The following is a 13,868-nucleotide window of genomic DNA, read 5'->3' as shown; positions in this document are numbered from 1 at the left end:
TTTCAATAAATACAGTACAGTACTGTAAATGTATTTTCTCTTCCTTAGGATTTTCTTAACATTTTCTTTTATCTAACTTACTTTATTGTAACAATACAGTATATATTGATAATACATATAACATACAAAATATGGGTTAATCGACTATTTATGTTATAATAAGGCTTCTGGTCAATAGTAAGCTACTAGCAGTTAAGTTTGCGGGGGAGTCAGAAGTTACACACAGATTTTCAAGTGCGCAGGAAGTTGGTGCTCCTAACTCTCGCTTTGCTCAAGGGTCAACTGCATTCTATATTTCAAAAGAAAATAGTAATTTTCTGATCTTTCAAAGAAAAAACTGTAAAAACTCTTCTTTCCTTCTCTCCTAGACAGATATTTTCTAATAATAAACACTCTGCCACCAACTTATTCCTGTCAAAATTCTGATGACACCTTCATGCCAGCTGCAAACCCAGAAATTTTAGTACTACCTTTAATCCGTCATGCCTTTAACATCTGCAAACACATGCATGGCCAAACAGAAGGTTCCTGAATGTATTATAAGCAGCTTGACTATTCCAAAGATAAAATATTAACATATTTTATTTACATTCCAGTTATTAGCTGTCTTAAACTTGAGTGTTTTGTAAAATTAATTTTTTACCTGACTCCCATCGTCAGCCTTGATTCTTAGGGATTGCTAACATTTTGAAAATTATCCATCATTTGTAATTATGAATTATTTATTTCCAAAGGTATGGTCCCACTTTATTATTGATCTCTCTAGGGTCTTGATACAGCAGAGAATCTATATAATGATAGTATGGGGTGTTTTTCATACACAGAACTCCAAATTTAAAGCTAGAATGAATCTAGAGAGTCATCCATAGTCATCTTATGGAAAATATTACTGAGGCAAAGTAGAAGACAGAGACTTGCCCAACATCACACAGGATGTTGGGAGGAAACCAAAAGAGCTGACAGGTCTTAAGTATGTTGCAAATACACTCCAAAACCTGCATGCTGAGTGAGGGCAATGTATAAGCACGAAGCACCTGAAATGTAACAACTTATCAGCTTTGGCCAGTTTCCATAAACTGTGGTCAACTAGCAACCAATATACGGAGGGCTGAGTTTCGGAAAGACCGTGATCCAAAACAAATGCAATTTGTGGAAGAAATGGGCCAAAAACGGGGATATAGGCAGTTTGAGGGCACAAAAAGCAAAACAAACAAAAAATTAAATAAATAGAATAAAAGCCTCCAGGCAGAATGGAAACAGAAAGAGGAACTAAAGATATAAGGACAAGATCACTAGAAATACTTTTCTTGAGAAAAAGGACCCCGAATCTAATATCTATGATAACTCCAGATAAGAGAACGTGTTTATGCCCATCTTTTTACATTTCAGAAACAAGTCTAATTTTGAAGATAATTTATTACTTACCAAACCTGCTATTGGTGTGGACAGTCTATTGATCTTCTTAATGACACCAGGTTTAAGCTTATTAATCAAACTGAAAGTAAATAAAGAAACAACATAGGCAGTTACAAGAATGCCAATATTAGTTTAGTGTTCTTTTTAACATCCTCAAAAATCATACATGTCATTCATCGATCCCAATATTTTCTTCAGGTCCAAGAGCCCAAAAGAAAGCAAACAACTAAGAAAATAAGTCAGAGACCAGCAATGCCAACAACAGTGAAACGGGCCTCTTAGAACATATAGACACACTTTTACACTCAAAGGCATGTCCTTAAAAATAGTTCCATATTTGTTAAAGAAAGGTAATATTTGATTCTGTTTCAACAGTTAGTTTAAGAATCTCTTTCATTATAATATAGTTCTCTTCAACCTAAGAATACTTTTTTCTATTAATCATTTTTATTGATTTTTTTTCTCAAACTGATCCATGTTTTAAAAAGATAGATTCAAACCATTTTTTTTTTTTTTTTTTTGCCATACTTAAAGGGTGCAGTGGAACTCATCCAAATAACAACTGTTTCCCATTGGTAACTCATTCAAGTCTATGATTGCTTTGTTATCACTGCGGAATGACTGGGTAAAAATTTAAATGCACCAGAACTCTCCAAAACAGGCTAACAGTCACTTCAGAATCTAACACTGAACAAAAGTTTATGCTGTTATTACAGAATCTGCAAGGATATCTGTAAGTCTCTAGATTCTAAAACACTTTTAGAACCCAGCTTTGACACCTGAAACTTAAAGAGTAAAATTTTTGGTTCTAAATCTAGATTATTGTGAATTCTATATTTTTGTTGCTGTGCACTGATAACAGTGCCAAGCCATGTAGAAACTTAATAGTATAATAATGTTTTTCTAGTAAAGCTAGCCTCGTTAATTAATCATTAATCACTGCCAGAAAACTATAATTTGAAACAATGATTTTCCTATTCAATAATGCTTCCACAAAAACACAATTCTTTATTCTGTAACAGAGTTCCAAAAGGAAAGCAAATATAGGAGAAAGAATCAAACATTCTTAATTTACTGGTCTCCCCTTCACAATGGGAAACAGAAAAAAAAAAAAAAATCTGACACTTGTGGAATGTCACTCCTTCAACATTCCAGAGATTTATATATACACTTGAGTGTGCTAAAAATAAAGAAGACAAAAGTCTCAATTTAATAAGCTTCAGAATGTTGTTAACAGGATTCAAAATTACAAAACAGTGGCTTATGAAGATTTAGTCTGGTGAACAAAAGCTGTTTTTCTGTTTTCATAGTTTCTTCACACAAAGATCTTTAGATAACAACACAGATGACAGAACCACCCCTCGACTTTAAGCATTTCCAAGAACTGTTACTCTTTGACTCCTAATTTCTTACTTGTGCACTGAAAACCAGGTAGGAAGGAAGGCTTTCTCCCTCATGGTCACAATATTTTTCTTTAATCACTAGCTGAAGAGCTAGCAAAAAATTGAGCAGGTTGAGCAGGTTTATAAGAAATGACATTTCCAATTTAATTGTTCTAGTTGTTCCCTATTAAGCAAGTATTTCTTGAATTCTATTACTGGTGGCTTCTTGCAACGCATAGTACAAATAACTGAAACATTACTTAACAGAATCATAATTCTAGCATGGCGTCAACCAAGAAATTCGTAGCAGTTGTTGACCACTAGTTTGACAGTGACTTTCCTACAGGAACTTGAATCTTAAAATGTAATCTTTCTGTGATATTAAAAGTTAGACACCAATATGAGCTGGGGCACCTTATAAAATGTCAGGGAAATCTGACATCAGTTGCCCTTATTAAAGGAACAGTGTCATAAATTCCGCCTCCACCCACTTGAGTCACTGGTAACTTTGGCCAGATCATTCCATTTACCTGTTTACTTCACTTACCATTTTTGTATTACAGCGTTAGTAATATCGAGAGAATTTTTTTTAATACAGTTTCTGGAATGGATAATAACACAGCCTACTCTCAGTTAAGTCAGCCAAAGGAGGCAAGGGATAGAGACTCCTCCCTCATCAGAAAGTTTCAGAGCTATTACTTAGAAGCAACATACACCCAATGGACTGGCATCCATTCCTGAGCCTCCTCGTATGTGTACAAACATGGAAATAACCACAAGGAAAAACAACACTCTGGATAACATGCAAACTACCCTCTAAAAAAAGTGGTGTCACTAGAGGAAAATGCTGTTTTATTTTGTCAACTGTTAAAATGGTATCAGTTCTAAGCACTAGAATATGGAGAAAATGTTCATATAGTTTTGGCAAGTAGTGAACATCCAATCTGATTATGAATCATGAGTAATTATTTTCATATACAATTAAAGAAAGATTAGGATACTTCTTCTGGGGAGAAAAACAGGTTTCATAAAATCTAAAACTCTGTGAAATTTAAGTCTACCTAAAGGAATAGGGCATAGTCTTATGTCAAATAAAATACAAGTGCCACACAAGAGAGATACTACTCTCTTTTACAAATGGAACTTCTTTGCATAATAAGTATTCTTCAATTACACGTGTGGGGCTTCCCTGGTGGCGCAGTGGTTGAGAATCCCCCTGCCAATGCAGGGGACACGGGTTCGAGCCCTGGTCTGGGAAGATCCCACACGCCGCGGAGCAACTAGGCCCGTGAGCCACAACTCCTGAGCCTGCGCGTCTGGAGCCTGTGCTCCGCAACAAGAGAGGCCGCGATAGTGAGAGGCCCGCGCACCGCGATGAAGAGTGGCCCCCGCTCGCTGCAACTGGAGAAAGCCCTCGCACAGAAACGAAGACCCAACGCAGCCAAAAATAAATACATAAATAAAATTAAAAAAAAAAAAATTACACACGTGGAATTCCTAAAGGCAACACTGGCTTCAGGTCACTGGCTCTATTTAAGAACCATGTAACACGCTAACCTTCCAGGTACCTCTGTACACAAGGAACTAGAGGCAGTCAAGGGACCACTTTATCTGCCTGCATCCCTTTGCCCCACCCCTCTAATCCTGTGTAGAATCATACCTCGACTCCCCCAAGCTTTCCCTCATGGCCATGTGCTTTGCTAGCACACCAGGGGTGTGCTCTTTCAGTAAGATGAAAACCAGAACAGGAAACACCGAGTCACTTGCTGTCTCCCATGGTAGAGCAGTCCCGCAAAAAGGACTACAACCCCTCTCCTTCGTCTCCTTCCTCCAGTTTTATCTACTTCCTCTTCTCCTCCTCCCCAAAATGTACGTCCCCTCCCTCCAAGGGAGTTGAGTTACATCACAGATGCTAGGAAGTTGCCTCCGTTCAGAAACCTCGTCACCAGTGAATGTGACCTGACTTCGAATATAAGTCAGAGGCAACACTCCAAGAAAACTGCACATAGAGCTCAGTATGGCGTCTGGCTCAGTTATGAAAGGCTTTAATGAGAACTAGAATGTGATGCTCTGTGTCTTGGTCTCCAGGAACTAGTGCCAAATGCCAAATCTCATTTCCCCTTTATCAGAAAGCTCTTCAGCAGAGGTAGAAAATCGAGAGACATCTTTTGGCTTCCTATTTCCAAAGATTTTTTCCAAATGTACCAGGAAGACTGACATCAAAGAGCATATCAATGCAATGAGAGTGAACTTTTTAACCTATAAGTATTTGGTTAGTCATTCAGGCATACATATTTTTTTTAAATTTTATTATTTATTTTATTTATTTTTGGCTGTGTTGGGTCTTCGTTTCTGTGCAAGGAAGGGCTTTCTCTAGTTGTGGCAAGTGGGGGTCGCTCTTCATTGCGACACGCGGGCCTCTCACTACCGCGGCCTCTCTTGTTGCGGAGCACAGGCTCCAGACGCGCAGGCTCAGTAGTTGTGGCTCACGGGCCTAGTTGCTCCGCGGCGTGTGGGATCTTCCCAGACCAGGGCTCGAACCTGTGTCCCCTGCATTGGCAGGCAGATTCTCAACCACTGCGCCACCAGGGAAGCCCGACGCATACATATTTTTAATATCTTTCTGTCAGCTGCATTTTCTAAACATATATCCCCACATTAGTCAAACTTTTCCTATCAGTAAGCTAAATATTTGTTTAAAAGATATACTAAAGAAATTACACAATTCCTTACAAATTAAGGAGCAATGCCTTGTTTTATCTGTTACTCGACACAATCATTTGTCTAGGTTTCCTCGAGATGCAGACTCTGCTCAACAAACAGATGTCAAGTAAAGACAGAGCGCTGCACTGGGATCAGCCGCAGAGCAACCAGCCAGTGAAGGTGCTAAGTGCCACGATGTTCTCTCATTCCAAACACATCTCCTAGCACTCATCGAAGGACCTGGCGTATCAAATATTTTATAAACCCACTAACTTCGAACGCAGAAATTTTCTGTGAATGATTCAAAATCTCTATCTTCTTTGCAGAAATAAATTTAGAAGAACTTTTTTAGTTGCACTCAAATGCTAGACATGATTTTGTGCTTTTCCCCTTTGTTATTTTTTCTGTTACCAAACAAGTCAATCTTCAGTGTTCTCTCCTGATTGTCAAATGCTGATCAAGAGAGTAAGCTCTCTAGGGACTTCCCTGGTGGTCCAGTGGGTAATAAATACTCCACGCTCCCAATGCAGGGGGCCCAGGTTCGATGCCTGGTCGGGGAACTAGATCCCGCATGCATGCCGCAACTAAGAAGCCCGCATGCCGCAACAAAGATCCCGAGGGCCGCAACTAAGACCCGGCGCAGCCTAAATAAATAAATAATAAGTAAATAAATGTTTTTTGAAAAAAGAGAGAGTAAGCTCTCTATCAGATATATTAATTTAGACTGGTTATCATAAGTACATTTTTTACTAAGATCTTTAATTATCTACAGCTAAATTCATAAGTTGTAATATTTTAAAAATAAAAACCACCTTCAGTAGTGATCACACATCCATGGGTAAAGTAATAAGCATATGTAATTTAAAATTTTAAAGTTTAAAAACATTCAATACAAAATTTTATGATTACTTTAGGATTGATATTTTTAAAGACTGGTAGTAAAATTAATATAAGTTTGATGTCTAGAATTCGTGTGGCAGTAATTTTGAATACTGCTGAATTAGGACACAACACAAATAAATGGTTCACAATACATGCTAAGATGGGAAAGTAGGTGGAGTAGCAACAAGTCAGTACCAATGCACTGATGATCATCATTTCATGATGATAGGACTTTCTTTTTAGCTTCACTGTTATGCCTGAAGCATCCTCAAGTGAGTCTAGCAAAGCTCGAGCGGTGTGACAGCAGAGTCCTCTTATTCTAGGCAACATCAACAGTTATGGCACTAATGGATCTTGCTGAGTAACAGGACATTTCCCAATACAACATCAAGAGCCATGTGTGTCTAGCAGGAGGACTCTGGTTTCCTGTCCTGGTTCTGCTCTTCACTATTAAGTAACATCGCAAATTCTGCTCCATCCCTTCATATAAATCAGAGGATTCTCACAGTCGAACTTAGGTTCTTTCCAACTTTTGCCACTGTAAAAATGCTTGGATGCATGCCTGTATGTATATCTTTGACCATGCTCCTTCTCATTTCTTATATTCTATTTCTAGAAATAAAATCATCAGTGTCAAGCTCTTGGTACTTGTCTGGAAAGGAACCTGGCAATATGAACCAATTTACTTTTGCATCAGCAGGAAGCATTCCTGTGTCTACCTCATGGTATGATAAAAGAGTGACACTGTTTCCCTCTGCCTGTCAGCTCCCCACTGCGTGATCTCCCTAGTGCTGCAGCCTTTATAAGCACTGCTTGTAAGGGATATAAAAAATTTTACCAATGTTTTATGTATCACATTTTAGATATTTAAGCTCTCTTTAATATTTTCCACTATGAAGAGGCTTTATGCATACCTTTTCCCCCATTTTGTAGCCTTAGAGTCCAAAACAAAAGAATTATTGGGGAAAGTCTTATAATCTTTATGATAAATATATGTTTATATTAATAAATAAACTAGCATATAATTACTTGATAGATACTGCCAAATTGCTGTTCAGCACTGTACCAGCTTATATACTCAACTGGTCATTTTGAGAATATCATAGACTACTTTGCCATAATACGGCCATCATTTTTTTTTTAACAGATCTTAAATTATTTACTAGTTCAATTTAAAAATCGTATCTGATTTTAACATAATTATTTCTTACTATCGAAGGTAGAGATTTTACTATTTATTTCCAGTAGTATTTCTTCATTTGTGAAGTATTTGGTCACATCCTTTGCTCATTTGTCTATTGAGATTTTCAAATGTGTACCTTACCAGTTTATTTGAACTCTAGGTAATATTTAAGCCAATTCTGCTTAAAATATTTTTCCCAGAATGTTATTTGCCAGAGTTATCTATTTCATAAGACCTCAAGTCTATTTTTTCTGGGTTTTTTCTATTCCTTCAAAGCTTGGAATTTTAAACTGCCTCCAAAAATTTTTTAATTCTTCTATTTTATTTTCTCAGCTTTTTATTATTTTAATCCAGGCTATATTCTGGTATATGTAAGGTTTGGGTTTGGGGTTTTTTTACTGAAGTATAATTGATCTACAACACTATGTTAGTTCCAGGTACATAACACAGTGATCCAATATTTCTATACATTACAAAATGATCACCATGATAAATCTAGTTACCATCTGTCACCATACAAAGATATTACAATATTATTGACTATACTCCCGTGATTCATTTATTTTATAACTGAAGTTTGTACCTCTTAATCTCTCTCACCTATTTCACTTATTCCCCACCCCACCCCCGCTCTGGCAACCACCTATTTGTTCTCTATGACTGTGTTTCTGTTTTGTTATATGTGTTCACTTGTTTTGGTTTTTAGATTCCATATTTAAGTGAATCATGGTATTTGTCTTTCTCTGTCTGACATTTCACTTAGCATAATACCCTCTAAGTCCACCTATGTTGTCACAAATGGCAAGATTTCATTCTCTTTATGGCAGAGTCATATTCCACTGTGCATATATACCACCTCTTCTTTATCCCTTCATCTCTTAATGGATGCTTAGGTTGCTTCCATATCTTGGCTACTGTAAATAATGCTGCAATGAACTTAGGGGTGCATATATCTTTTTGAATTAGTGTTTTCGTTTTCTTGGGGAAAATAACCAGAAGTGGAATTGCTGGATTAAATGGTAATTCTATTCTTAATTTTTTGAGGAACCTCCATAGTGGCTGCACCAATTCACATTCCCCCCAGCAGTGCACAAGGGTTCCCTTTCCTCCACATCCTCACCAACGCTTGTTATTTGTTGTCTTTTTGATAACAGTCATTCTGACAGGTGTGAGATAGTATCTCACTGAGATTTTGATTTGCATTTCCCTGATGATTAGTGATGTTGAACATGTGTCTGTTGGCCATCTGCGTGTCTTCTTTGGAAAAATGTCTATTCAGGTCCTTTGTCCATTATTTTATCAGGTTGTTTGTTTTTTTGATGTTGAGTTGTGGTATATGGTGAGTTTGTAAATTAATTCTTAGCCAATTATGTACCCCAATACAAATAATCGAGTGACTCATCTCTTCTCCATTCTCTCATCTGTCCTTTATCACAACTTCCTATGCATAAGAATGTGTTTTGGACCTTCCAATTACATTAATATGTACATTTATAAAGCAATCCATAATTTTTTAATTACTGTGCTTTCTCAAGCCTGTCATTTGTTGTAATATTGAGACAGTCTCATTCCACAGAAATTTTTAGTTTTAGGATTTTTCGTTTTCTCACCTGTTTATTCTTCCCTATGAATGTTAAAATCCTATTTATTCTAAGAAAAGTCTGACTAGATTTAACATGGGTATTGGCTTAAAATTATAAACAAATTGACAACTATTGGAAATACAGTTTTTCATTCCATTTCTTAAATCATATAGTTTACCATTACATTTCAACATACAAAATAAAAGTCTCACACATTTCTCTGAAGTAAACAGTAAACTGTGTTCTAAACTTTTTCACTATTGCCCTTATCCCTTAGATCTCATCTGACTTTCTGACTGATGATTGTTGGTATGTAAAAATTCTAGAGATTAAGCCTCTCATATAAGGCAATTACTCTACTTTTAATTGATGTGATATCATTATATATTTGTCCTTTTTGCAATATTCATTTCCCTTTCTTAATACTTCTCGTTGCACCGGCTAGAATTCCTGTACTTTCACCATTTCCTGGCCAACACGTGGATTTCCATTACCTACCTGAGAGCCTTCATGACATCAAAAAACTACTTCAAAAATATCCTTTTTCTGATCAACTTTAATATAAATTGTTTATATTACACACATTTAGCACATACATTACTCCTATTTATTTTTAGTAGAACATCATTCTCATTTTTTTTTTCCTCAGAGACCCTAGCACTGAAATGTTGTGTGCCCTCCTCTTAGTAATTTATATTTAGGATGAGAAAGCCCTGTAGATGGTACATGCAAGTTCATGAGACAGGACCAAAGCTTTCTACCTTCAAGTTTGAGGTCACAATGTAAAAAAACCTCTGCAAAATTTGCAATGAGTCTGTATAACATGACTACCATTACAGAAGTGAATTTTTAAATCGATGTTTGCCAAACTGACCTTCAACTTGAAAAACTACTTTTAAAAAAATGATGTTTTGCTATATGTGGATATAAAATTACAGAAAAAACTGACTGTGAAGCTTAAAAAGACAGCATACAGATGGCAACCATAAAACACTGCCATGAAGAGAAAGCAGTTTTAAAAATTTTAATTATCTTTATGAACTTGAACACGTGCATCTTTGCGTACTACTGAATTATCAAATAATATAGAAACTTCAAAGTCTGTATCACTTTAAGTGAAGAAAAATAGTTCTTATTACTTAAATTTCAAATGGCTATAACATGGATCAGGGTCAATTGATAGCGTTGGTGAGCTGGAGAGCTGTATGAATGCACCTGTCCTCAGGAAATTCAAAACCAGTAAGAGCTCTAAGAAAAAAGCCTTCATCCTTACAGAAGGACCCCTGAGCTTTACATGGAGCTCTGCATAGAAGCCCCAAGAATCCACTGATGTCGCTGTCACTCAGTGTGTGAAAGTCTCCAACTCTAACAAAGGACAGAGCTCTCTCGCATGAATGAGAAGTGGCAAGGTTCTCTATCTTGTCTGATGTCTTAAAACAATCACCTGAGTATCCCACAGTAAATTAACAGGAGTATTTTTTAATAATTTTTTTCTTTTTTTGAATGCACCTTTAACAAAATACTACAGTCGTTTCAGGAAGACAGTATAGCATTCACATAGCAGATATAAATAGAAACAGGTTTTCTCAAACCAATAGGTGAATGTTTATTTGCTCCACTCTTTCCAAGCTGCAAGCCATGGAAAGGAAGGCCGGGTGCCAGTGTGAGAAGAGTTTCCTCAAAAAATGTGAGCTGTGAGTTCAAAAAGGCATAAACGTCTGTATGGCTGACTTGGGACAGAGCAAAGACTTGGCATTATTCCAGGGATGGGAAGTACTGACTGACTAACCAGAGACACACCCAATAAGATTACCTTCAAATACATCTTCTTACTTCATAAAGATAATAAAGAATGTTTCCATTTAAATATTTCCAAGATTGCTATCATAAGATGAGTAACTATGAAATTACTAATCACTAGCTGGATATGCTCCAACTAGATATATTTAAAGAGAAATAATTCTGCAGAACCACAGAGCAAGAGAGGACTGCAGATACTTAATGTAGTGGCAAATCTCCTATATTTTTAAATATATAGTAAGGGAGTCTTCAGGAACCCTAATAAACACTGAAGATAGGAGACAGATGAATGAATACAATTAATAAAATTCATAGAAAATTATAACAAGGAGTTGAAATCACCTTATAGACCCCTGTCAGTCCTTTTACTAATTAGAAAAAAACCCAAATTAGATTTTGTTCACATTTCACTGTTTAATAAAGCCAAGAGAGACTGCATGTCTAAGGTATACAGTAAAATAATTACTACAACAGACTTTGACTGGGGGAGTATTCTTTAGCCCTCAACTGATTGGATCCCACAGTCAATCAAACTAAATGACACTAAAATGATTTACAGAAGATACTAACTTCAGATTAAAAGGCAATAAATGCACATAACTACCCTCATTATTCAGATGTGTATCTTGTCTGAAACCTCAGTGCAGAGTTTATACCCAATTTAAACTATCTGAAATGTCAGTACAGTGCCAGTTGGGAAAAAGCTATAATGAGCTCATTTCCTCCAACTCTTGACTTTGATATTCCAGAATGCCAGTTCAAAAAGGATAAGCTCTTACTAAAGCATAAAAGACTGCTAAAATTACTAGATAAAATAATAAGAAAACTGTTTAATGGTGATAATGAACTAGGATGCCTAGAGATTTTTAAAAGGCAATAAGCAGACCCTATATTTCACAAGAATTGGTAATTTTTCTGGCAGTGAACCAAACAGAAGTCAGCCTTTTCCTATAAAATATTTTAAAAATCTGAATTTATTTTTAAGTCATATTTCGGCTAAAACTTGAGATCTCAGATGGGCAAAATATTCTCAAAGACAGACAGCTTACTATATTTACCACTAATTTAAAAGTCAGGGTTTACAATACCAGGCTTCTGAACAGCAGGTTTTGCTTTCCTCTTAGACATAATAACTCCTCAGGCATATGTGATCAAACAATGATGCTTAATCATTTTGTAGACCAACCAGCTAGGCTTTTCTTTAGTTATAAATTTATACAGAATATAGTTACCTGGACTTTTCTCCAACACTACATCTATTAGATTAAAATGCCTTCATTAACCAGTGGCTAAAAATAATGCAATTCACCATTAAGAGATTTTTTTAATACAAACATCATGTGGTACTTTGGGATCCCATCATAAACTAACATTACTGATTACCACAGCTTAATATTTATTGACACTACTTTTGGGAAACATTCATTTAAAGAATACTGGGTGGACTTCCCTGGTGGCGCAGTGGTTAAGAATCCGCCTGCCAATGCAGGACATGGGTTCAAGCCCTGGTCCGGGAAGATCCCACATGCTGCGGAGCAACTAAGCCCATGCGCCACAACTACTGAGCCTACATGCCACAACTACTGAAGCCCGTGCGACTAGAGCCCGTGCTCTGAAACGAGAAGCCATTGCAATGAGAATCCCGCGCACCGCAACGAAGAGTAGCCCCCGCTCACCGCAACTAGAGAAAGCCTGCGCGCAGCAACAAAGACCCAATGCAGCCAAAGATAAATAAATTTAAAAAATAAAAATAAAGAGTACTGGGTACTAAACAGATTGATTAGACTTAGCTGGTAATGCACAAAACCCCAAATTGGTGTTATTTCAATAAGGAAACAATCTAAGAATGAGCTTCTGGAAATTGTGAATTTAAATGACATTTTAAAAAAACTAATATATCTCTAAACATGCATCTAAATGTTTTCTGTGACCATTAAGGTAGAACTTATAATATTTAATAGAACAGTACTGCCTGTGATCAAAACAGTTTTTTATCAACTCTGAATATTCTCACTGGTAACAATATACTCAGGTTGAATATAGTTTTTGGAAATCACCTCAAGTAATTTAGGCTGCTGCATAAATTGCGTTTTAAATAAAACACTAACTGTCACTCTCAAGTATGTTTAATGACCTAGTTATGGAGGCTATGCCCCCAAAAGGGGGATCCCTAAAAATATTTTGAGTAATAGTTCATCACTGGAACTATATAACCACAAAGTGACTTCTTAAAAAGATCACCTATTTGGGTTGTATGCTTTCAGACGTCTAAAAACAACTCTGTGCTCCATAGGCCCACTGCCTACATAAGCCCACCTAACTCCTATCTTGACTTATGGGACTTAAAACTGACATCAAAGTTATTTTGCAGCAAAGCTCTAAATAGTCTACACTCACAGCTAAGGTTCTTTTCAGATCACATGCGTCTAACAGCCATTTTTCCCTCCATCTTCTGAACACATTAGAATATATAAAACATATAATTTGCAAACCAAGATATTTTCCTATCAGTGACCAACTGAGCTAGCCACGTGACCTACTAATATTAGTTTAAACACTAGTTGGCAACAACAACTCTGAATGTGGCATCAGAAAAGGACAAGAAACATCCCTTAAACTTTACTTGTGACCCTTATGCATATGCCTGTCCTACTACATATTAGGTAGAATCACGTGAAATTGACATTTCTATAGGTCACACGTGTTTGAATATCAACACTTCATATGATTCAACTTAATAACACTGCTCTAAGACAAAGAAGTGTGAACACCTATCAACAGAGCTGGTGAGATAAAGACTGTTATCTTCAAGGCCATCTTCCTAGCAACAACTTGTATTCATACAAAGTTTGATAGTTTATGGAAACCTTAATATTTGTATTACAGAACTTTGCACCTTTGTGAATTAGGCAGATCAGA

The 13,868-nt window shown here is 36.5% G+C and overlaps 1 protein-coding gene across 8 annotated transcripts in view; it reads right to left on the bottom strand.

The window, feature by feature from the left end:
- Window positions 1–13,868, bottom strand: part of LMO7 (LIM domain 7) — a 193,807-nt gene that overhangs the window by 118,209 nt on the left and 61,730 nt on the right. For all 8 annotated transcript variants that reach the window (XM_068526298.1, XM_068526291.1, XM_068526294.1 and 5 more), the window contains one exon: window positions 1,426–1,495. In XM_068526298.1, coding sequence (XP_068382399.1) covers window positions 1,426–1,495 — 70 coding nt within the window. The remainder of the gene's footprint in view (window positions 1–1,425; window positions 1,496–13,868) is intronic.

Source organism: Eschrichtius robustus, chromosome 18 (assembly GCF_028021215.1).
Source record: "Eschrichtius robustus isolate mEscRob2 chromosome 18, mEscRob2.pri, whole genome shotgun sequence".
Lineage (NCBI taxonomy): Eukaryota > Metazoa > Chordata > Mammalia > Artiodactyla > Eschrichtiidae > Eschrichtius > Eschrichtius robustus.
Note: the sequence above shows the minus strand (reverse complement) of the source record. Positions and strands in the feature narration are given on the sequence as shown.